At 41.1% G+C, this 23,344-nt stretch overlaps 1 protein-coding gene across 2 annotated transcripts in view; it reads right to left on the bottom strand.

Annotated features, from left to right (window-relative positions):
• Window positions 1–186: 186 nt before the first annotated feature.
• LOC115579751 (phospholipid-transporting ATPase ABCA1-like) overlaps window positions 187–23,344 on the bottom strand; it is a 39,259-nt gene continuing 16,101 nt past the window's right edge. The window contains exons 8-49 of one of the 2 annotated variants that reach the window (XM_030413404.1): window positions 22,746–22,835; window positions 17,734–17,977; window positions 17,502–17,641; window positions 17,292–17,408; window positions 15,686–15,880; window positions 13,926–14,134; window positions 13,664–13,840; window positions 13,363–13,585; window positions 12,863–13,084; window positions 12,418–12,622; window positions 12,186–12,299; window positions 11,865–12,039; window positions 11,618–11,749; window positions 11,364–11,503; window positions 11,051–11,188; window positions 10,729–10,958; window positions 10,537–10,609; window positions 10,235–10,437; window positions 10,070–10,121; window positions 9,832–9,945; window positions 9,386–9,534; window positions 9,149–9,273; window positions 8,556–8,654; window positions 8,246–8,435; window positions 7,973–8,067; window positions 7,830–7,862; window positions 7,616–7,721; window positions 7,270–7,344; window positions 6,549–6,718; window positions 6,258–6,435; window positions 5,995–6,110; window positions 5,746–5,890; window positions 5,507–5,630; window positions 5,260–5,389; window positions 4,870–5,053; window positions 4,635–4,741; window positions 4,254–4,395; window positions 3,892–4,026; window positions 3,678–3,781; window positions 3,460–3,552; window positions 3,101–3,344; window positions 187–3,008 (exon numbers count right to left, since the gene is read on the bottom strand). In XM_030413404.1, the coding sequence (XP_030269264.1) occupies window positions 2,868–3,008; window positions 3,101–3,344; window positions 3,460–3,552; window positions 3,678–3,781; window positions 3,892–4,026; window positions 4,254–4,395; window positions 4,635–4,741; window positions 4,870–5,053; window positions 5,260–5,389; window positions 5,507–5,630; window positions 5,746–5,890; window positions 5,995–6,110; window positions 6,258–6,435; window positions 6,549–6,718; window positions 7,270–7,344; window positions 7,616–7,721; window positions 7,830–7,862; window positions 7,973–8,067; window positions 8,246–8,435; window positions 8,556–8,654; window positions 9,149–9,273; window positions 9,386–9,534; window positions 9,832–9,945; window positions 10,070–10,121; window positions 10,235–10,437; window positions 10,537–10,609; window positions 10,729–10,958; window positions 11,051–11,188; window positions 11,364–11,503; window positions 11,618–11,749; window positions 11,865–12,039; window positions 12,186–12,299; window positions 12,418–12,622; window positions 12,863–13,084; window positions 13,363–13,585; window positions 13,664–13,840; window positions 13,926–14,134; window positions 15,686–15,880; window positions 17,292–17,408; window positions 17,502–17,641; window positions 17,734–17,977; window positions 22,746–22,835 (6,078 nt within the window). In that variant the 3' untranslated portion in view covers window positions 187–2,867. The remainder of the gene's footprint in view (window positions 3,009–3,100; window positions 3,345–3,459; window positions 3,553–3,677; window positions 3,782–3,891; window positions 4,027–4,253; window positions 4,396–4,634; window positions 4,742–4,869; window positions 5,054–5,259; window positions 5,390–5,506; window positions 5,631–5,745; window positions 5,891–5,994; window positions 6,111–6,257; window positions 6,436–6,548; window positions 6,719–7,269; window positions 7,345–7,615; window positions 7,722–7,829; window positions 7,863–7,972; window positions 8,068–8,245; window positions 8,436–8,555; window positions 8,655–9,148; window positions 9,274–9,385; window positions 9,535–9,831; window positions 9,946–10,069; window positions 10,122–10,234; window positions 10,438–10,536; window positions 10,610–10,728; window positions 10,959–11,050; window positions 11,189–11,363; window positions 11,504–11,617; window positions 11,750–11,864; window positions 12,040–12,185; window positions 12,300–12,417; window positions 12,623–12,862; window positions 13,085–13,362; window positions 13,586–13,663; window positions 13,841–13,925; window positions 14,135–15,685; window positions 15,881–17,291; window positions 17,409–17,501; window positions 17,642–17,733; window positions 17,978–22,745; window positions 22,836–23,344) is intronic. The other variant, XM_030413414.1, reaches the window with a different exon arrangement.

Genomic DNA, 23,344 nt, shown 5'->3' with positions numbered 1-23,344 from the left:
GTGACACACAAAAACACATGCATGCTCTAGAAACTTATAGCGAGCATTAACACACATGCCCACACAGACCGTAAACACATCTTTTGTTCAGTCATTAGCTACAAAATTCCATCTGTCACACCCGAGCTAGCTGTGGTCACACAACAGAAACGCAAAAATAATCAAAACAGGAGTCGTTTTTTTTCCAAAATGTATGATTTTTTTATTTTTTAATGCAAAGAGTAACTATACACAATGAGTAACAGACCCAAACAGCTGTTTAATACTTAAAAATGTAAACAAATAATAATATTGAGCACAAGAAGAGAATTATCACCATCTTACTGTCCTGCGTTTCTCTTTATCTCACTACTGCTTTTCACTCATTTCTCTCAATCATTTAAGCTTCTGTCCTATTTTTCAAGTGTCAAAAAAATGTTTTGACGCAGTGTTGTAGCTTCGTTTCGTCTGAATTATATCTGTGTTCCAGTGCAGACATTTGATTTTAAATGTCTTATTTGCCAAATCTCTTGCTTCTATGTCTCTGACACTACAGGCTATAAAGTGCTCACATTTAGCTGAGGGTGAGTCTGAAGACCCACAGCAGTGATTAGATCCCCGAGATGACGGAAACCCATTCCATGATTTTATATGACACAGAGCACCCTTAATGACAATTGGTCATTACATTAAACCCTGGATATGATTTTTTTGTTTTCGGAATATAAAGCATTGCAAGCACAACTCTAGCAGACGTGGTCCCTGTTTTATGTGCAGTCTGGCCTTTGGACTAACACTGGAAAGTCTAAAATTTGAGTTACTGACGGTACAGTCAGTGCCGCAGCTTATCAATGTGGACAAAACCGAAAGATTGGAATTTGGCAACATCACCAGGAAATAGCAAAAACTTGCAGTCTAACGGAGACTGAGTGAGGGAGAACAAATTGGACATGAAATGTGCTTTTTGTTCTCGACAACAGAGGAGGATTTCTGTGAGCTGATGGATAAAAGAACTGAAACAAAAGCACAACTTAAAACTTTACAAAACCTCCTTGAGATTATGCTGGTTGATCACAGATACATGTTCAGCTCCATTTGGCACAGTTATTGTTTGTTCATTCCACTGGTAACATTTTTTTTCACTTGACATCACAAGATACTGCTGCCACTGTACATAATATCCACATCGGTGATGGCTCAGGTCTCAAACACTTCCATCGTGCCCTAACACAGTGCATGTATAAAAGCACGCATTACAAGAAAAGTTGCCACCTTTAGACCTCATACAAGCAGAGTAGCTGTGAACCTGTTTTCTCCGTATACGAGAGCTACAGTTTTACCCACAGGAACATTTCCATGTCACTCATGAAGTTACATTTTGACACAGATTTCCACTTTTTTTTTTTTTTTTTAACAACAGAATCTGAACTCTACGTTATTTGGTGGTAAACCGACAACAATAATGAAGCACAATTCCGTCGTCTCCAGTCCTTTACAAGCTGATCTGACGGCATGCTCTGGCACACACACACACACACAGAAGTGCTGATAGTCCAGGTGTGTGGCCAATTCGAAAGCATGCAGTATATATTTCCAATGAACTTTTAAAAACACCAGTCCAACATTGTCTGCAATCTTCAGCTTTCTGTTGAAGTCACAACTGCCGCTTTGTGACGGTTCTCCTGCGTCCGTGCTGATTGGCCTTCCGTTCCATTTAAAGAGGGCAGGACAAGTAAAACAAGCCAGTATAGTAGGCTGCGTCATGTACAGACATCAAGCAACCACAATTTTTTTGTTTTGTTTTTGACAATGAAGGACACAATTCTTCAAGAAAAGAAAAAAAAGACAGTCAAGTTTCAGTCATCATCTTCACTAAAAGCTGATGTTTTGTGCTTCGACACATGTTGGAATCTGTCTTATACATTCCTTAGCAGCCTACATACATTGTTGTTGTTTTCAAATGGAGTGCTCGGATTTCTCTCTCCACCATGATACAGTATAGGCACTGTGCTGGACAATGTCAAGGACACCAAGAACAACAAATATAAAAGACAACTTGGTTATCAATCTTAAATGTTATCCAAACAAAATTGGGAAAAAACTCCAAAGAGGTTAGCTTCGTCTGTTAGAATAAAATTATCTTAAAAAATCAAATTAGTAAAAATAATCATGTTGCATGATTGCACGTTTGTGACTTAAATTAACTGGATTGTAAATGCTTCTTTTGCATTAGAAAACAACTGCGCTTGGTAACGAAGAGCGACAGAGAGTTTGACCCTGATAAAAAAGTAGTCAGTCCATCTAGCAGTTGGCAGTGAAGGATCAGAACCTTTTTCTTTCGTTGTTTTACGATACAATACAGAGTAGCACACATACACTCCCCCCCTGACTACTGCTTACTACTTTTAGGACAGGGGATGTTTCTGCTAGAGATATTTCCTTCTATCATCCCAGATGCCGTGTCCACTGAGTGAGTAGCAGTTCTACAGGCTTTCAAGTCTGACACAGCATCATAATCCTGCTGTCGCTTCAAGTGTTTCTTTCTTTTTCTCTGGCCGTCTTAGTGAAGGAGAAGCACCAGTCTCCAACCCTCACAGGAATTTCTTCTCATCTTAAATATATTTATTTATATTTCTTGCATTGATTTGCATTGAGTTGTCATTGTTTCAGTGTCTGTCACGATACCTGCAGTCTCTGCCTTTTCAAGAGGCTGTGCGCTGACGTGCAGGTCCACTGAGAAATGATAACAATTAAAAAATACTAAAAAATAGAAAAAAAAACAAAATTTAACATAGTCTGTCTCCCCCAGCTGGTTAGTGGTCCATATTTTGTGGGTTGGGGGAGGGTGGGTGAAGCTTAGCAACACCCACTGATGGTATGTTGTGGAATCAGACGCAGCTCTCCCTGGTCTTGTTGTCTGTGAGGAAAGAGTTTAGGGAAATGTCCACTACCACAGCGTCCCGCTTGTTCAGATGGACGTCTTTCAAATGGTCCTCATCACTTTGGTCCTTGGCGAAATTTACAAACACCTGCAGGAAGGAAGAGAAGAGGAGGCAGGATTTAGATTTAGCGTAAACAAACTCATAATCTAGTTGCAGTCTGAGCCTTGAGACTTGCTTACTTGGTCTAGAGTTGTCTGGGAGACGGAGTAGTCCTCTATGCTGAGCGTCTCCTTGTTCGTAGAGAGCAGGGAGAAGATGCGGGCGAGGGAGGTGAGGGAGGTGGGCAGCTGGTACTGCAGCATGTTGCGGTGTTTCTCCTTCAGTGTGCTGCCCGGCAGCTCCCGCTCGATGAACTCCATCACCGGCCGGAGGTCTGGGTCAGGGCCAGCCACCCGCAGGATGATGGTGTAGCCATCACCAAACCTAGTAGGAGCATGATGAAGCACATTTCATTCACTGGATCTGTTTAAATGATAATCATTCTCATTTCTTTTGTGTGTGAGCCTATATGCAATGTGACTGTGGCGTGATTTCCCACCTGTTTTTGAGATGCTGCACACTGCCCAAGCAGCGGAACCTGCCGTTGACCATGATGGCCATCCTTGTGCAAAGTGCTTCACACTCTTCCATGCTGCAAAAAACACATGAACACGCTAGGATGAGCTCAGTCACCTCAGACTTAAAACACAAACTATAGTCACTGACATGATGCTATAGAATTATATGGTTCAGTTGATTCAACAGATGTAATCTAACCTGTGTGAGGTCAGGACTACAGATCGCCCCTCTTTGATGATGCTAAGGATTGCGTTCCACAGAGCACGGCGAGCTTTAGGGTCCATGCCTGTTGTCGGTTCATCCTGTAAACGGGAAACATCAGATATTCAACTGTTGCTACAATGATCAAGCTGATGCTGTATGCCACAGTGATTCAGAAGTATTTGTGTATGTTTGAACATGTTCCACTGACCAGAAACACTACAGGTGGTCCTCCGATGAGAGCAATGGCGGTGGACAGTTTCCTCATGTTTCCTCCACTATAGCTGCCCGCTGACTTGTCCACATATTTGACCAAGCCAAGCTTCCGGATGCCCCACTCTGCCACCTGGTGGACAGGATAATATTTGCGAGTTAGTGTCAACCATCTTCTTTTGAAACAATAATACAGAGGATTAATGATCTGTTTATTAACATAGACCAATAGTCTATACAATGCCTCTGCAGACTACAATAACAAAAGGATGAGCCTATTTCATATCTAAATGACCAAAACTATCTGTCATAGTAAATACAGTTGGTCCATGTATATGTGTTCCAGTGTGTGTTACTGACCTCACAGACTTCCTTCTCAGGAACGCCCCTCAGGATGGCGTAAAACTCGAGGTGTTCTCTTCCGGTCAGCAGGTCGTTGATGGCATCAAACTGAGGACAGTAGCCCATGTTCTGATGCACCTCGTCTATCTCTGTGTTCACACTGGAGACAGTTTAAGAGTACTTAGTTTCACAGAAAGCAAAACAATTTAAAGAAAGCTAATTTGAGTTCCAGTGTTGCATCAAATTCTGCCATGATTTAATATTTATTTCAAGTATCACTTATGCCAAGAATGTATTACGGTGTTCACTACCTCTTGACAGACTGGCTGAACTTGCGGAATACACTAGAAGATTAGATGAATTTTAATACAAATGATTGGACCTTTTGAACCATTTTACCTTTTGCCAGCCAGGTAAGCCTCTCCACTGGTAACCAAAGAGTCTCCAGTCAGCATTTTAAAGGTGCTGGTTTTGCCTGCGCCATTCACACCCAACAAACCGAAGCACTGAAGGAGGGGAGAGACATGATATTAGCTTAACCTTATCATCCTGTTACAAGCACAGCTTCAATGATGGACAAACTTTTTATCTGTAAAATACAAGAAAACCATGTGTAATATTTTCTGTCCTGTACCTCTCCAGGGGGGATGCCAACACATAGCCGGTCCACTGCCGGCTTCTGTTTACGCTTGTAAATCTTGGTGAGCTGTCTGAGCTCCAGAATGTCTGACTGTCCTGCTCCGCTCAGGATCCTCTGTCGCTCTCTGGCCACGTCCTCGTCTTCTTCACCGATTGGTTTCAGATGACTGGTGGACGACCTGGATTGACAGAGAGGGAGGAGGGGTCACATTCAACACAGGGTTTAGTTGAATCCTTCTCCCAGAGGGGATTCAAATCTTAATCCCCTTATTGTTTTGACTTATGACATTTTAGTAATGGTTACTGTGTCATGAGGAAAATTCTTGAGGTTGCTTTCTTCACAATTAAGTTGAGGGATCACACGTGTATCGAAGGCTTCACTCACCTCGCCTTGATGCAGAAGCGATACTGAATGAGGACAGTGATGACAAAGAAGATCACGCCCTCTATGGCCATCGCAAACAGGTTCTTTCCCACCATGTCCCAGGCCAGAGGGGAGCGGAACCGGTTCTCACCTTCAGAGACACAAGCAGATCCACAGATCAGACATTTTAAACATATCTAGAAAACATATTTTTGTTTCCTTGACAAAAAAATTGGATACATTTGTAGGAGAAGTCTGCTGAAATTACCAAATCTCTCCAAAGCATCAGCCATTGCCTGATTCTTCACCATGTCAATCAGTCCTCTACCCAGACAAAAGTGAGGGAAGATGAGGAACACGTTCTTTAGGATGTCGTTGATACCACCGATTTCCTTAAATGGGAACAAAGACAATTCTTTATTATGAAGGGTAAAGCTTTCAATCTCAATTACTTCTTAGACTGCATTCAGAAGCACCCTTCTACCTGAAAATAAATAACTTATTTACATTGCTTCCAAACAGCTCCAGAACAAATGTGGACACGCTGCCGTTGATTCCTATCAGTATGTTAACGCTGGTCAGGACCACGTAGGCCGTGCTGGGGATCTTGAAGAAGAACGAGGCTGGGTACATCAGAGGGGTGATGGACCATCTGTGAAGAGATACAGAGATCATTTAAAATGAGAAGGGGTCAGAGAAGTAGAGAAAATAAATGAAAGTAAGGGTCAAACAAGCTGAGTGTGTGTCAGAATGTACCCGTAGAGCAGCAGCAGCAGGGCCAGCACAGGCAGATTGGTGGAAGAGACGTAGGCGTCTTGTTGGAAACACACAAAGATGATGATGACCAGTGTGGCTGGGACGATGTAGTTACACTGTAAGAAATGAAAGAGAGGAGGTTAAGAAGTAGTTTTGGTACATTTTAAGATAATAAAATCAGATAACTTTAATACACCCTAATGCATAATCCATGATTTCTAATTTAGTTAAAACAGAGGCCAAGATAATCTGAAATGTTTTACCATATCCCAGACAAAGTTGGCCAGCCAGTAAAGGAAAGGCTGCACTCCGCTGATGAACTGCATGTGTTTGGCCTTGTTCACTCTCTCCTGGATGAGGAAGACTACAAAGCTTGCAGGTACAAAGGACATGGCGAAGATCACGCAGATGGAAACCAGCACATCCACTGATGTCGTCATCCTGAGGGAGAGAGAACAGATCAAAGAAAGCAATGAGAAGTGAAGTCTCTCAGAAAAGGTCAAAGAAATGTTAGAACTGTTTATGGACCTCTCTGTAGCAACAATAATACTCACAGTGCCACTTGTGACAGCTGCTCCTTGGTGAGGTTGAGTGGGTGATTGTGGGCAGTGATGCCAAACTTTGTGGGGTCTTTGCCGCCTTTCAGACTTGCCCGCAGGATGCCGTTGTTCATCACATTGAGGAAAGAACCAATGCTGTGCCAGCCCTTGTTGTTGAACCAGATCTGGAGAGAGAGAGAGAGGAAGACATTTAGTTTCTGTAACCTCAGAGGACATACAATGCAGGCTAGGAGTAAATTAGTAGCTTGGTGATGAGTTGAATGCCGCAAGTCTGTGAGGGAGTAAAGATTACAGTGTGTCTTGAGTAAACATATATCTTCCCTCCAGCTCTGACTCCCGCTTCAGATTTTCTGTCTTATATCTTTCCAGGTTTATGGTTGCTTTTTCTTTTTGAAAAATTAAAGCTCCTTCAGTTTGTGGTTCTGGTGAAAAGTATGACCCCTCATGACTAAAATGTGAAATTGTAATGTGTAACATTCAAAGTTGGTCATCAAACTAAGAAAAACACAATTAATAAATAATAAAGTGAAAACAAATGGGCAACAAATGCAAATATTATACAATCAAATTAGACAATATCAATCAAATGAGTGAAGCGTGTCTACATGGGTATAACAGCTGCATTGTTTAAGAATTTGGCGAGGAAAGCTTGACGGTGACCTGCAGCGCCACGTGCTGTTGTATAACCGGTGTGTGCGCGCGTGAGTGTGCTAACCTTGACGTTATTCTTGGTGTCCAATCCTTGGATGAAAGTGGAGAGACTGTGAAAGAAACGATCTGCTGCAGTTCCCTGGAGGGTGGGTGAGGCAGAGACAGAGAAAGAGGATAGGAGAGGGAGAGAATCATCTTTAGCACATGTAAACTGGGTAAACTGGGTAAGCTGACACTCTTTGAATCTGCAATAATACACGTATAGTTCCACTACAGCTCAAATTATTGAAACATCAAAATGAGTCACTGTGTACAGCATTAATTGAAACCAAAGTAGTAAAACCAACCACATTATTGAGCTTTTCTTGTGTATGAGCGCAGTAAAATAATACTGTAATGACATCTCTTACCCTCTCCAGACGGAAGCGTCTCCTCAGCTCAGCAATCGCATCATCGATTTCATCCGTGTGGGACAAAAGCTGAGAACTCCTGGCGCCTAACGAGAATCCACCGTATCTGCATGGAGAACATCCGTTTTAATCTCAGCACAGGAAACAGCAGAGAGCTGCTCAGCTCAATATTATTGACAAATCAGCTCAAGATGGATCATGTCTGATAACCTACCTGAACTCATTGACCCAAATCTTATTCTTCAGGCTGTAAGAGAAGAAAATACATAAAATGATTAAATGTTCAACACATCATCATATGAGTTATAAAGCAATGAACTTGCACTAGTATCAGTGTGTGTAAGATTAGTGTTTTACCTCTTTCCAATGATCTGAGCGTAGGTTTTAACCAGATAGTCCGAGATGTTTCTGCCAGTCAGATTCTGAAGAGTGTCTTTCTCACTGATCTTCATCTGAACACACAAACACACAAAACACCTAATTACCATTTGCTTTTCATTGTATCAGTTCACTTTCATTTTTGTGTCTAAGCAGGAAGAAAGGTTGGTCGTTTCTTTGTTGTAAGATTATATGCTCTTCACTTGATTTGACACTTAAGTGTTGACTATCTAATTGTTTGGTGTCACTGACCTGTGGTGGTGGAAGTCCGCCGGCACCAGCGGGACACTCTGGAAGCATCCTCTTGCGTCCTCCACAGCTGCACTCACACAGGGGAGAGGGATTCTCCATAGACCAGTTGCCTTTGTCGAACACGTCCTTCAGACTTTGAGAGACTTGCGGGATTGACCACTCATCCTCAACTGTCGTACAGGGAATGTCCCTGGAGCACAAAAAAAGATATGTTTCAATTTAATTTCAAATCAAAATGTTGTGCATATGTGTAAACAACCAATAATGTGATCTGTTCAAATGTGCATTAACTTTTCTTCTCCAAACTTACGGTATGTGTTCTCCTTCCATGCAGCGTGTTCCAAATCCCGGTTTTTCTGTCAGGGCTCCCAGTAGTGTGTTGGTGTGAGGGTCCTCAGGTAAGTCATTACTACATATCAACAGAGAACAAGTTGCCTTTATTAACACATACTGATATTCCGTAAATGTGAGAGAAAATCCATTTCTTGAATTGTCTTTAAGTGTAAATAGACGGTAAGTGGAACACTACTACTAATAGACTAACATTTAAAATGGCTTTATCATCAATTTTTCATACCGCCAGTATGTGAGTTTCACAGTTACTTCACAATAGTTGCAAAATAGTACAACTGTGCTAAGTGCAGTTCAGCACTCTTTCATTGCTAAGCCGGTGAGTTTAAAAATACATCGGTTAGGTAACATGCAGACATTAATGCAGTTAGGTAACCTTTACATCTTTAATGGGTTGTGCACTTAGGTGATGGAAATAACATGTTTATTTAAATAATGTTTCCTTTTCTTGACATAAAAACTGAATGAATGTACACAATAAACAGAATATGTTTTTGTTTGTACAAAAGTTCAAGATAAATGAATAAGAAGAAAATCAATGCAATATCTCACCTGATGAAGGTGAACTGTTCTCCATACATGCCAGGATCCAAAGCCAGACTTGGGTATTTTCCAAATGGAGGAACAATCAGACTGAACACCAGGGCAATACACACAAACACGGCTGGAAGAACAATCTGAAAAACAACATCATGAAAATGCATTAAAATTGTGTTGATGTAAAGCAGAAAGACCCACATTTGCTTGTCTATTTAAAATTGTTTGTCTATGAAAACACCATCAGTATACCTGAGCAAAGAAGCCTTTCCTGGAGCGCCGAGCGTAGAGGAATCGTTTCCAGAGCAGTGCAACAAACTGCTGTCTTTTCAGACTCCAGCCTTTGACCTGGTACGAACCTTTGCCATCTGTTCCACTGAGCCAGTCGGTCTCCCGGGATTCTGCACATAGAGATGGCGATACAAGTGAGCAAACTTGCAAAATGAAGTCTGTTTCCTGATTTTGTAAGTTTACAGAATGCCTGCAGTTGCAATTGTTCTAACACAGAGAACCAAATATGTATGTTTTGCAATATAAATCTGCTTTTCTTCAGACAGGGTGAAACTGCACTTTTTCTAAGATGTGACATATCTGTCATCATTTTCTATATATATTTTTGGTACAACAAAGAGTAACAGCAATGATAGCAATAGAAATTATGCTATCATTGCACTGCATGATGGGTAATGCAGTTCTACCTGGGTCACCTTCAGAATCGTTAAAGTCAAAGTCGTCCTCAGTGAAGGGCTTCAGGCAGCTCTGGTGGTCCCCAAATGCATGATGGCGGCGAATTCTGGTTGGCACAACTCCATCTGCAGCCACAGGAGGATGGACACGTTAACATAAACTATTATTCGGGTTTCAAATCTTCAGTTTTGTTTAAACCATAACCCTCCATTTGTTCTGTTAACTTTCAAATAAAAGTGCAAACATCACCTGATAGCTCAACAGCATCCACTCCACTGTCCTCAGCCACTTTCAGGAAAATCTATAGAGGTGGAAGAGATACGATTAAAACATTGGCAGAATCATTCAAACAATAAATCAAGCAGAGAATTAAGGCCAGGCATAAGGGTGTGTAAACCCTTTGCTGCTCCTCACCTCCTCCAGGGTGGTATCAGATATTCCATAGCTGGATATTCCCAGGTCGGTGAGGCGGTCATCCAGCTCATGGAAGAGCTCTACAAAGGCTCCGTCTTTAGCTGACTGATAGGGCAAGACATAAGTGAGCTCGTGGCCAAGGTCCTCAACCAGACGAGCCTCAGAGACATGCTTGAATATCACGTTGGAGATAAGGGACACATCTGTGGGGAAGAAACCAGCAGAAAGAATGACGGGTTCGTTAATTTTACAAGAATAAGCTTTTCTAGCTTTGAAGTAGCCAACTGAGTGTCAGTTCTTACCGATGGTGGTGGTTTCACTTTCTGGCTCGCTGCCCAGACCAGCATCAGAACTGCTCTGTGATACACTGTCCTCCTGAGGCAAAGATAAAGAGAGCAAACAGTTAAGTAAAAGAAAGACTCAATAAAACACAGAAGTGAGACTCCTCCTCTTGCATCTTTAAAAATGCCTGTTCCTCTTGATGTCTCTCTTACCTTCTCATTCTTCTTGCTGTAAGAGACGGTGCTGGCAGAATTCCTGCAGGACTGAAGCGTCAGATCATAGTCTCTCTTGACCAGGGTCAGATAGTAGCCAGTGCCAAGTTGGGTCTTCAGGAAGAGCGAGGAGCCTACGCAGCACAGCTTGCCGTGGGAAATGATGGCAATGCGGTCACCCAGGATGTCAGCCTCGTCCATGTGGTGAGTGGACAGGATGATGGTGCGGCCTGACCGAGGAACAAACACATTCATCAGAGTTAAATACATATATGCGAAATAACTATGATATGACCAAGAGTCAACTATCAGTTGTATTTACCTTGTCTGTATTTAAGCAGCAGGTCCCAGATGCCCCTGCGAGCATAGGGATCGACCCCAGCAGTAGGTTCATCCAGGATTACAACCTTTGAGCCTCCTACAAAAGCCAGGGCAACTGACAGCTTTCTCTGCATCCCTCCTACAAAGACAACAGGAAGAAGACGTCAGAATTATCAATCAATTGTTAATCAATTGTCAATTATTATATTTACTATCTAATTACTATCTTAATGGAAACTCCCCTTCAATTAAAATATTACTTGTGAAGCCACTAAAAGGAAAAAAAATAAAAACAGCAAAATATTCAAACTGACCAGACAGTGTGCTGGTGCGAGATGTTCGTTTGTGAGGCAATCCGACATCGTTCACAATTTGTTCCATCTCAGCCTTCACTTTCTCCTCCGGCAGGCCCTTCATACGGGCATAAAACCAGATGTGTTCCTCCACTGTCAACCTGGTTTACAACAAATCACACAATTGCCAAAAATGTTAGCGGGAACAAATTTGAATAGAATTCAATTCTTAGTATAAACAGATTCTGACACTGAGATCTAGACTGTAAACGTACATGCTGAAAAGTACGTTGTGTTGGGGACAGACACCAAGATTCTGCCTGATGGTGCTCAGTTCAGTGCGGATGTCCTTGCCGAGGATGTAGGCTGTGCCAGAGGTGGGTGGAAATAGTCCTGTCAGGATTGACCTATCAGAAACGCAGCAGGGAAACAATAGTCATCATTGATCGCCATCTCAACAGAGTAGATTTCTGACTGAGGTGTATTTTAGATGCACTAGAGGTAATGTTTGCATTATCTTACATTGTTGTGGTCTTGCCAGCTCCATTGTGTCCAAGGAAGGAGGTTATCTGTCCGTTATAGAACCTCAGGGACAGCCCGTCTACAGCCAGCTTTTTTCCGTGGCTGTAGACCTTCACCAGATTCTCAATGTAAACACCTGGCTCGATGTGGCCCGGTTCCTCCTCAATACACACAGCTGTGGATAAAATAAAGACAAGGAGAACGACGTTTGAATCACAACGTTAATTAATTACAATTCATATTTGTAAGGATACAAAAAACAGAAAGACAAGTAAATATGTACATGTAAATATGCAATGTAGTGATGATTATGATTTGTACCGTCAGCGTTGCCCTTCTTTGATAGAGGGGTGGAGAGGTTATTGTTCTCTTTTTCTCCACACCAGTATGTCCTAGTGAAAGGGAAATACCAGGACCTGGGGATCCCGTATTGACCTGTAATAATGAATGTTTTTGATGTCAGTCCTGTTCACTATAACGACCACAAAAAAACTATTTAACTGTAAATCAATGATTTAAGGAAAAAATACCACAAACTTTATTCATGACTCACCAGGGAAAACAGCTTCGATGTACCAGGTCATTATTCCGTAAAGCACGGCGTCAAACAGCATGAGGGAGATAGAGGTGGTCAGGTTGTAGCTGTCATCCTCCAGAGGGCTGGCCAGCAGGTTTGACCACTGGATACCGACCCCCTGCTCCTCGAACAGGGCAAAGTACTCACAGCCAAAACCAAAAGCCACAGGAGACAGGAGACTCTGGAAGGACAACAGAGAAGCCAGTTATAAGCTAGAGAAAGATAATATTTCTAGAAAGCATGCACATGATTGTTTGGAACATGTAGGACCATTTGACACAATAATAAGGACCTTTTTTATTTCTCTATTTTAATTTGAAAGTACATACGAGGGTGAAATTTCAATAACCTTACAATTAGCACAAAATAATGACTATTCATGTCTTATTGATATGTATATAATTCAGTTTTTTCCACGCACCACTACAACTTTTGCTCCAAAGCCCACGTAGTCTTGCCAGGCAACACACAAGACATAGGGTAGGTAGAGGGTGAAGTATATAATGCCACCGCAAGCAGCTGCCAAGTTGGCGCGGGAGAACAGGGTGCTGATGAGAAAACACTGCATGATCGTCACTACGCCGAAGGATCCCAGGAAAAGAAACACCACCCCTGGGTCACTGTAGGGCAGCAGGTTTCCCATCTGAGAAGGGAGGAAGGGTAAATAATGAAAAAGACAGAGAATTAAATAGTTTTCTGGTGATAGCAGGATGATATCACTTGTTTTCCACAAACTGATTAAATTCTTAGACAATGAAGTGTCGTGATCATGGAAAACCTTGACAATTGAGTTAAATGTTGAGTATAAATATCAGCAATGATCAGTGTGAGTGACTTCACTTGTTTTCTACAATTTACTGACATTCCTGCATGATGACAGAGTGTATGCACGTGTATGTGTGTGTGTGTGGCAAAACCAACCTTCAGTAACATCACCAACAAGCCGGCACTGATCAGGAGTGGGATTAAACTGCTGATGAACCAGCTGAGCCACAGGATGCCGTTGTTCAGTCCCATGATCCTCATGGTCTCCTTGAGCCGAGCCTCCTTCTCGTACACCACACCCTTTATGATGATGGCCACCGAGTACATCCACGCCAATGTCATGAAGAGAGGCATTGAGCGACTCATCACCCGCAGGAAACTGTGAAAAAAAATCGGAATTGGTAAGTAACTTTTTAAGTAATGCGCAATTCGTTTTTTACTTTTCAAGGTCACTTACATGTCATCGACATAGCAGGGATATGGCATCTGTTGAATGTAGATGCCTGTCTTCTCCTTGGTGCCTGTGACAGCTCTGATGATTCCTTGCTCGATGACATCCTGCAGGTAAGCAAATCCACCCCAGATGTAGCGAAGGTCCTCAAAGGGATCTGCCCTGGGACCGGGATCCCAATATCTGCAAACAAAGATAAAAATCAGTGAGAACATACTTAAACTGCAAAGGTGCGGAGGTTAAATATTAGTTGGACAAAACCTCTTACCCGTCTTTAATCTTGTTTGTCCTTTCCACATTATCGATGTCCATGCGGATCTTATAGTTGACGTTAGGAGGCAAGTCAGCGCTGCTGCCATGGGTGATGTCAGGAAACACAATTCCAGCCCAGAACTTTTGGTTGTTCAGAAGACCCATGGACTTGTTGACCAGTCTCTCCTCATTCGCTACTGGCTCCAGTTTGTCAAGGTTCACACACTGCAAACAAAAAACAAAGGCACACTTTTTACTCCGAGAGTCTGACCAAGAGTAAAGTTGAATTTGAGTGAGTTGTGTCATTTAAACAGTGTCACCTAGTTAACAAAAAACCCTGTAAGAACATCTTTCCCTGAGATAAGTTGTTCTGAAATGGAGCATCTCTTTATCTCTTAAAATGTGAAAAGTTTAAAAGACAGATACTTAATAGATGCAAACAAACTGATCAACTCTTAAACTCATATCATAAAAATGACCGCTACACCTATTACACAAACTCAATTACTGAGTTTAGAGATAAAGTAACCACAGTTGTTGAGATATCCTGTAGATAAGCCTCTCTTATACTGCACATAACTGACATAAGCTGACTTGTACCTCATCTCTCCACACTGTGTGAGAAGCCAATGAGTTCAGAAAGCATAATGAAAACATAGTATGGGCACCCCTAATGCTCTAGCCATGACAGGCTTATATGGTTGCGGTAGGCCATGACATAGTTTTTAGTGCGAGGAAAGTCTTTTAACACACATTATATGATCTCTTTAATGGGTGAGACACAGTCAGCGGGGCAGTGGGTCAAGGAAAGGAATGTCATGGTGTTTACTTGGTGTTTATGTGACATTGACCTCAAGTTGAGGTTTATAAATTCTGTCTTTCTAAATGATTAGTACTGTTTGTCTCCATGTTATTGCATTATCTATAACGGCATGAGGGATGAGAGGACTAAAAAGAGTCATTAAGGTCAGGTGGATTTAAACCCACAAAAATCATCAGTTTAATCATCAGTGTGTGGAATGGAAAACATCATTATTTATTTAGCTAATCTAATCATTATATGTCAATGGTAAATCACAAGGCCATTAGTTCACATTTACTACTGAACTTTAATAGTTACTTTGTAGACCTCTCAATCAAGATTTGACCATTCACTATGCCATGAACATTGATTAACATTTTGCAGGGGTCTAGGAGTGGCTGTTTATCTCCGAGGCTTGGCTCTGGCACACTGACCCGCTACGCAAAGGCAGGAGCAGTGACACACTCAGCATGGCAATAATTTAATATGATGAGGGGAGGAAGTGGAAAGAACATTTGATTTCTAAGTCTTTAAATAGCCGTGCCAGGAGCTAAACTGAGTTCAAAGTGCATTAAAAGAACATTTAAGGCACCAGAAGATTTGTAATGTGATGACCTATTTGGGCAAGTGGCATTTAACCTATTTTCCCACTTTTCTTTGCATCTTGACCTAAATGGAAGATATTGGCTGACCCCTATTTTACAGACACAATCTGAGACCTGTAAAGAGATGTATTTACTGTCTTACTGAAAACAAGGACAGCCACACAGTTACATAATTACAAATGTCTGCATAAACAGACTGAGCTTGTCATGTGAAAACATCATATCATCATTTTCTATGACAGTAAAATAATTTTTTGATTTGATGTGTTTCCTAGTAAAAATGACCTACGCTCTGATTTATACATCTGATTGCTCACATTTTGAGAGTACAGATTTTTCTACCCCTAGTCATGTGATTAACACACTAACCTCCATGAAGCGTGAGATAGTCTGAATGGCCTGGTCGGTTTCGTTGAAGACTTCTCTCCAGGTATAGGCGGATCCGGCAGATCTCTTGTCCTCCGAGGCCTTGGAAAGGAAGGCCGACACATCTGACACACCCCACTCAGTCCCACTGAGCTGGGTGTTCAAGAATGAGGCACTGGCATTATTCTGGAGCAGGGTCTGAGAAAAAGAAAGGTTTTTATTTTTATTACAGAGTTGTGGTAGAAAAGAATACAACCTAAAATGTTAAATAAAGAACCTGACATTTACATGCAGCTCAGAGTCTTACTGTCATAGGACCATACAATCCTTATTAACCTCCTTTCTCTTGCTTTAAAATGTATGTCAAAGAACAGTGAAAATAATTGTTGAATAATCACTCTCTGCCTTTAGCCTTTGGTTTTGAGACCTTTTTCCTGATGCACCCTGTGTGTATGGTTGTGTGTCTCCTTGTGATCTATTTTACTGTCAATAGATTTCCTGAGATCCCTGTTCGAGGCTCTTCTCAGAGTATTATCTATGCTCAATTATCTCTGTCATAAGCCATTTTCCTGGAACCCAGCCTGAGAAAACTATTTCATGGCAGACAGTGGCTGAAATAGCAGAGACAGCCATATAATCAAATACTATTTACAACAGCACAGTATTAGTGGCACAAAAAAAACAACTGATCAGAGCTTTAAATGTCTAAAACTAATCCCAATAAATGGGTGTTCATATGGCACCTGCAAAAATATATTTATCAGCCTTTAAGAGTTGTTCATTATAGTAACAAAAAATATTTGTTTTCCCTATTCATGTCTTCAAAGTGCTTTTAATCGTTACACAGAGAACCAGGACTCTTTATATGAAGTAAATGTGCTCAGCAAATATCTCTGGCACGAGGTTTATTTTACAGTAGTACCTTTCACCACTAGGTGGAAGTGGTGCTTATGCAGTTTACATAAGAAAAGTGGAAGAAAAAGAGCCATGTTGTGAACTGCATGGCATCTGATAGATACTTCTTCCTTATGAACACGATGGTACTACAATCTGGGAGACTGACTGTATTTTTATAGCCATTAAACTAGACACAACAAGTAGTCCAGTGTGCAAGACAACCAACACTTTGTCTGCATGTCCCTGTTTAATGTAATCAGGAGGAAAAATGATTGTTTTTCTTTGAAATTGCAGACTGCTGCCAGACCTAAATTTTATTACCACTCTGACAACTATGATTTGTTTTAAATCATTTAGTTTCATAGTTTACTGAAACGCTCTGCCCATTTCAGCTGAATTATCCTTCTGTATATCTCTCATGTTATGTTTAAAAAATGTATCCCTCTTTTGACTCCTCTTTCTCCACAGTTACAAGAACTTTTATCATCTTGTAAAGAACCCATAATAGGTCAAACCGATTTTGCAACATTCGGGGGCAGTCAGAAATCTTGTAGACCCATACTGAAGTAGTCTGGGTGCTCACAATAGACACATGATTCAACTTCAGACAGAGATGCAGAGATTACTCTCTTGATACCCTTCATGTAAACAGGAAGAACACAGAGACGCTATGACGTCTGTTCCTGTGTGTTATCAGTGCATACACACTCACCCTTACTAAGTCCATTTCCTCGCTATTCTCCATGAAGTTCCAAATTTTGGGCCTCATCTCCTCCCACATTCCACCGAGGTCCCTCAGCACGCCAAGCTCCTGGAAGGTCTTATTAACCTGCGACACACACAAATGCACTCAGTCTCATTTATGGAGCTTTATTTATGACTCTGATGAGGGAATAGAGATTAGAGAGGCCTATTGTTGTACCTCATGGATGATTCTCTGTGTGGCTGGAGTATCGGGGGTGTACAGAATCTTCCCCATGAGCAGAGGCTTCAGAGCTCTCCAGATCATCCTGGAAATGGGGCTGGACTCGAGGCTTCGCATCATGTTGTTACAATAGGGAGCTGGAGATTAAACACAGAGACATTCTCAATTTTGAACTTTGTCTGACAAGAAAAAAAAAAAAAGGTTGTTTCCAGTTACTTTAGACACGTACTGGAAGAGTTGTCATAAGCGGAGAGAGGTTCGCTGTCGCTGTCATTGCCATGGTTTCCGAATAGGGCCTTGTAGTTGTTGTCTTCATACCAGTTGAGAGACTTGATTTTGAGGCCGCCTCCCTCGGGGTGTCCACAGACGATTCGTGACACAGCCTGGTACATCTGGTTTGGGGAGCCTGTGGCATTTGCAGTCAGATACAGGATTTCCTTACGCATATCCTTCCAACTATTCATATTGGAAAGCTGGAGAGAGGGGGAGACACATGGATAATTGTTAAAACAGTGACATTTTGTGGCTGCTGGAGGTGTCTTACTGTCATGCTTCAAGGTGATCTGAAGTATATGGATTATGAATAGCTGCACTTTTCAATTTTTCCCAACTGCCTCGTATACAGCAAATAACTGTGAGCAGTGAAAATAATTAATCTTCTTATCTTCTATTATCGTCTTCTTTTAAGGTGATCATTTTCATAACAGGGGAGCTTATATGCAACCTGTTTGTGTGACTTTGCATGTTTGAAGTTATTAAAGGTTATCATCTACACTATGCTTGGTATTGAAGACATGGAAGTCAAGTGTTGCATTGCAGGGTGGAGACACTTACCACTTAGCCGTCTGCATGACTAAGATAAATTTAACTGCTGGCCCCAGTCCTATCTTTCCCCCCTCTGTATGCATGTGTGTGTGTGTGGTTTTGCATTTCTCATCAGAGGACAGGTCAGATAGCACATTAGATGTAGTTTGGTGTGTTGCTTGGATGTTAACACACCGTTTCTTACAGAAAAAGCAAATACAACATTGTATATTACTGGAGTTACTTAGAATGTAAATATTGTCACTGGTGTTAATAGTTTTACCTCTACACTGTGTTTAAATTAAAATAATGTCAATGCTGTAGGCTTGGGGCCAGGGTAGTACTGTTGCTCTGTTATTACGTCAGTCTACTGGTACTGCTGCTCCTCAACTTCTATTAACAGTCATATCATAGTTCAGAATTCTTCGGCGATGACTAGAAGGGAAATAAAAGGCAAAAGCCAAATTGTGACTTTGACATTTTTTTCCACTGTTCCTTATCAAAGTATTCCATTGTCACATTCCTTAATTCTTCAGAGAAACTGTCCTTGATATTCTATCAACCACTACCATCAAGTTGGTGTTACGTCAGTCTGAAGGGAGCAGGGAGTTCATTGTGGCACAGATGGAGGTTACTATGGGTCAAGAGACAAGTCGCCACAAGTTTTAAGTTAATGTCTCCAACCTAGTCAAATGCGCATACAATTATGTCACCATCTCGTGATACGGAAGGAATGAAAGTAGGGGTGTTGTCTTTTTCATACAAGTACAAAGAAAGGGTAAAAGAAAAAGGGAGCTTTTATTAGTAAAGTTTGAGACGCAGGAGGTTATACTTTGGCTGACGCGTGAGGCACGAAAGCTTAGGAAAGTACTTGAGTAGGTCATAGATAGATAGATAGATAGAAAAAGAAAGAAAGAAAGAAAGAAAGAAAGAAAGAAAGAAAGAAAGAAAGAAAGAAAGAAAGAGAAAGAAAGAAGATCATATGAGCTTACAGCAGAGAAGGCAGGAGAGGGAGGTGTGAGAACAAAGAGAGGTTACTTTCGGTCGTCCTCCTAATAGGCAAACCTCCACAGGCTCCACAAGCAGAGCGCTATTATACTAACAACTGTTGAGTACACACTCACTGACATATAAACACACATGCACACACTAACGCACAAATGAGAAGTTCAGAAGCTCAACAGAAGATCCTGGTGTGTCACGCATCGCTGTATTAGAACAAATAACACTGTTTTCTTCATCAAGTCAGTTTAATGTCAAATCACCTGTTTACAGCATGTTATTTTTATTCTGCCCGTCAACAAGCTACTCAAAACTGTTTTCCAACAAAGACACAGTGCGACTGAGAGGGCTGCTGCATCTGAGATCATAGATGCACGTTTTGTACACAGCTGCTCTGCAGATGAGCCTACTGCCACATCAAACAGTCACATGCTTTCCTGCTCACGCAAAGAACTGCGTGTGTGTGTTGGACCGGGTGCATATCTGGGTCTTTGTGTAGGTGGTTTTCTTGGCTGTCGATGTGTGTTAACATATTAAAAAGCAGTGCATGTATGTGTTACATATGTACTAAATATGGGTCTTCATCTCTTCACGCCTGCAGCCAACAGTGATGGCTGACAGAAACCTCAAAAACCATGTATTTCCGCTGTTTCGGTGTCAAGTGCTTGCACACAAAACATATCTTATAAAGTAGGGGCTTTTTTTGTCTGCGTGTAGACGACTGTCTGCCAAAAGGTTTCATTTGACTTTGCTGAAAACACGTTTTGTGTGACTGAGTATATGTGTCATTTCCCTCGAGGGATGATGCCCATGTTAACTTGGATGACTAGGTGGAAGCACACACACGCACACATTGACACACACACACACACAGACAGGCAGGCAGTAGACGAGGATTGTCCCAGAGTAACCTCGTAGCAGAGCCTGCTACGAGGTTACTAAAGTTCAAATTCACGCTGTAGTACACAGGTATTTAGACCAGGTTAGCTCAGGCTCTAATCATAAAGGACTTGTTAATATGAAATCGTAGTCTTTAACTAAATCCAAACCAGGTTGTGCCCCAAATATTATGATTCCTGCTGTAAACAAGCAAAAGACTTCAAATATTGATAATGAGCATCTGCCTTACATAAAATGAATCTTAATATATAATCAAAATGTTTTGGTTCTGATCAAAATGCAACATCTTTGTACTCTGACCTTAGAAGACAGTCAGTTAAATTTAGAGATTCTAATCGTTTTCTGTCTAGATTTCAGGTTGTAGTTTTCTCAATGACAGTGATCAGGCTTCGAAACAGAGAGGTTACTACAGATTATTCACTCCCTCCCTGCCCCTTTGCTTAGCAACGGCTTGAGCTACTTACGGCAAACAATACAAAGACGATAACTGTCACTAATGTTTCCTGGAAGCATGTTGATTATAAATTAGAATTAATTATTCAAAATGTATTTGTTTGGTGGGCTTGTCAGTGAAGGAAAAAAAATACCCTTTTTTCCACATATTAACACTAATAATAATGCAGACTTTAGCATATGTTGATGTAATATCTTAGGAATGAGTGGGAGTCCAGATTATTAGAGTTCAAATCGGTGTACTGCCAGCCTCCAGGGCTAAACAAGGTAATCCACTTACAAACAGAGAAAAGGGTTAAAGAGAGCACAGCAACTAAATAGGATTTAATGACTGTAAATCAAGAATTTGGATGGCTGCTGGACAAGATTGATCAACTATGAATAAGGAATAAGTAAAGGATATTTTGTTGCTCACAGATTACTTCATTTTGATTATTATTGATTGATTATTATTGATTGAAGATTATGTACATTTTATAAGGATCGTTGTGAGAGCAGTGAGGACAATCTGCCAGTTCTTTATATACAATGCAAGTGCAACAAAACTTGAAATTAAAACATGTCTGTCAAAGTGCAACAAAGATGGACTTCTACATATTGCTGATATTGGCTGCAAATGTTAAAAAAAGTTTTTTTCTTGACTACTGAGAGGACATTTGAAAATGCATTATCACTGAGGTTCTTTTTGCCTTCCAACAGTGATAAACCCCAGATTGAAACACAGGCTACAGATGATTACTGGTTAGGGAGGAGAGGTTACATGAGTGCATTTATCCACTCTGCCAGCCGTCTACCAACCAGCTGAGCAAACCTACGTAATCTGCTTCTAACAAAGTAATACATCCTGAAGAGGAATGATTTCTGTTTGCAAAAGAATAATCAGATTAAATAGATGCTCTTTCAGTGAACATGCCACTGTGTGTTTACAACATACCTGAAGTACCACTGGCCTAAAATAAACATATGGTCTCCACGGTAGAACAAAAAATCGACAAGAGCGTTTCAGACACAAACAAAATTGTGGTGGAACCTAGGAGGGAGTTATGCAATAATTTTACGGGTTGATATAAAGGATAAAGAGGATAAAATTGGATTTAATATTGGAAAAAGCTCATTCAACAAAGAGGAAAGGGGAAATCTGTGAAGTTTTTACAGCTGTTTAGACAGGAAAGCAATCACATCTGAAAATCTACACACACACACACACACTTGTACACGTACAGCTGGGTCTGTGTTTAGCGAACTCAGCAGCAGCCTGAGATAAAGTGGCCTGTGTTGTGTTGTGCCATGTGTGTTTTGCACCATGAACTGCTGCTTCTCTTCTTTCATACTACATTCCACCTGCTCAGACTGGGTTACATTAGCTGAGGTCAGCATACCAGTGCTAGAGAGTGAGAAAGCGAGATTGTGCATGTGTTTGTGTGCATGTGATCCCATATTGGTTGTGTACACAAGACGGTGAAGACACCTGGTTGTTAGCTGAGTAAGGCTCTCGTGCCACCACCTACAGGGACATCTCATACAGCTTCTTTGTTCTCATTGAAGCTTGAGAAAGAAACCTTTCTGGTAGAGCTTTTAAGATTTATACTGTAGTTTGTTAAGGTGAGGTGAAATCTAGCTTCAAAAAATGGGAAAAGAAAGCTAAAATTCCTTAATTAACATTGCTGAATGTTAAAAAACAAAACCCATACCACCACATGACAGCTTGCTGAACTTAGGGACCCTTTTTACTCATTTCAACTTACTTGTTTACTTACTTGTCTTTTTATCAGTGTGCTTTGAATTATTAGAAATCACTGTTGGTAAAAAAATGTCCCTGACCTAACTGTCAAAAGTTGACATTATTACTACGAGCGACCTGTGTTTATCATACACTAAATAACTTTGCAGAAAGCGGATTCTTGGTAAAAAATTGATTTTATCAACAAACATTACTACTGAAGTCTGAACTTTGGAAACAAATATTTCAGTCGCCTGTTTGTATCTGTTGTAACATGCGTGGGTTTGTTCTTGATGTGTGTGTGTGTGTGTGTGTGTGTGTGTGTGTGTGTGTGTGTGTGTGTGTGTGTGTAGTGTACTTGCCTCCACGGCCAGTGCTCCCAGGTTCTCCAGAAGATAATCGGTGGCAGCTGAGACTTCCTGAACGACTTTGGGATCAGACCTCACATCCTTCTGTTTGAGAGAAAGGGCATCTTTACTAAATTGCAGAGACTTCACACTGTTCTTTTGTGTGTGCATATTTAATACATCCTGTAAAATGAAATTGAAACTGGTAATAAAACTAAATTGATATTCAGGAAAAGAAGGAGGCCAAGGTCCTTTCAAAAAGTTGGCAAAATACAAACAGATCTCCTAGTCATATTGTATTAACATGTACTATCTTCCTACCTATTCATTTAGTATTAATTATAAAACTTCTATTTAGTTTTCCTTCGTATGTTTTTCTCTCATATGGCATATAGAAGGAGAAGACTCATCACATTGGCAAAGAAGGGTGAGAGGGGAAATAAAAGTTGCGGTAAAGGAGAAGTGGGGATGTGGAAAAACACTGGGGTCAAAGGTGGGTGAAGAGGGGAGCCGAGAAAGAACAACAGGTCAGGCTTTGACCCCCTGTGTTGCTGTCACTCAAACTGCTGTGTGTGTGTGTGTGTGTGTGTGTGTGTGTGTGTGTTCTCATCTGT

Source organism: Sparus aurata, chromosome 1 (genome assembly GCF_900880675.1).
Source record: "Sparus aurata chromosome 1, fSpaAur1.1, whole genome shotgun sequence".
Classification (NCBI taxonomy): Eukaryota; Metazoa; Chordata; class Actinopteri; order Spariformes; family Sparidae; genus Sparus; species Sparus aurata.
Note: the sequence above shows the minus strand (reverse complement) of the source record. Positions and strands in the feature narration are given on the sequence as shown.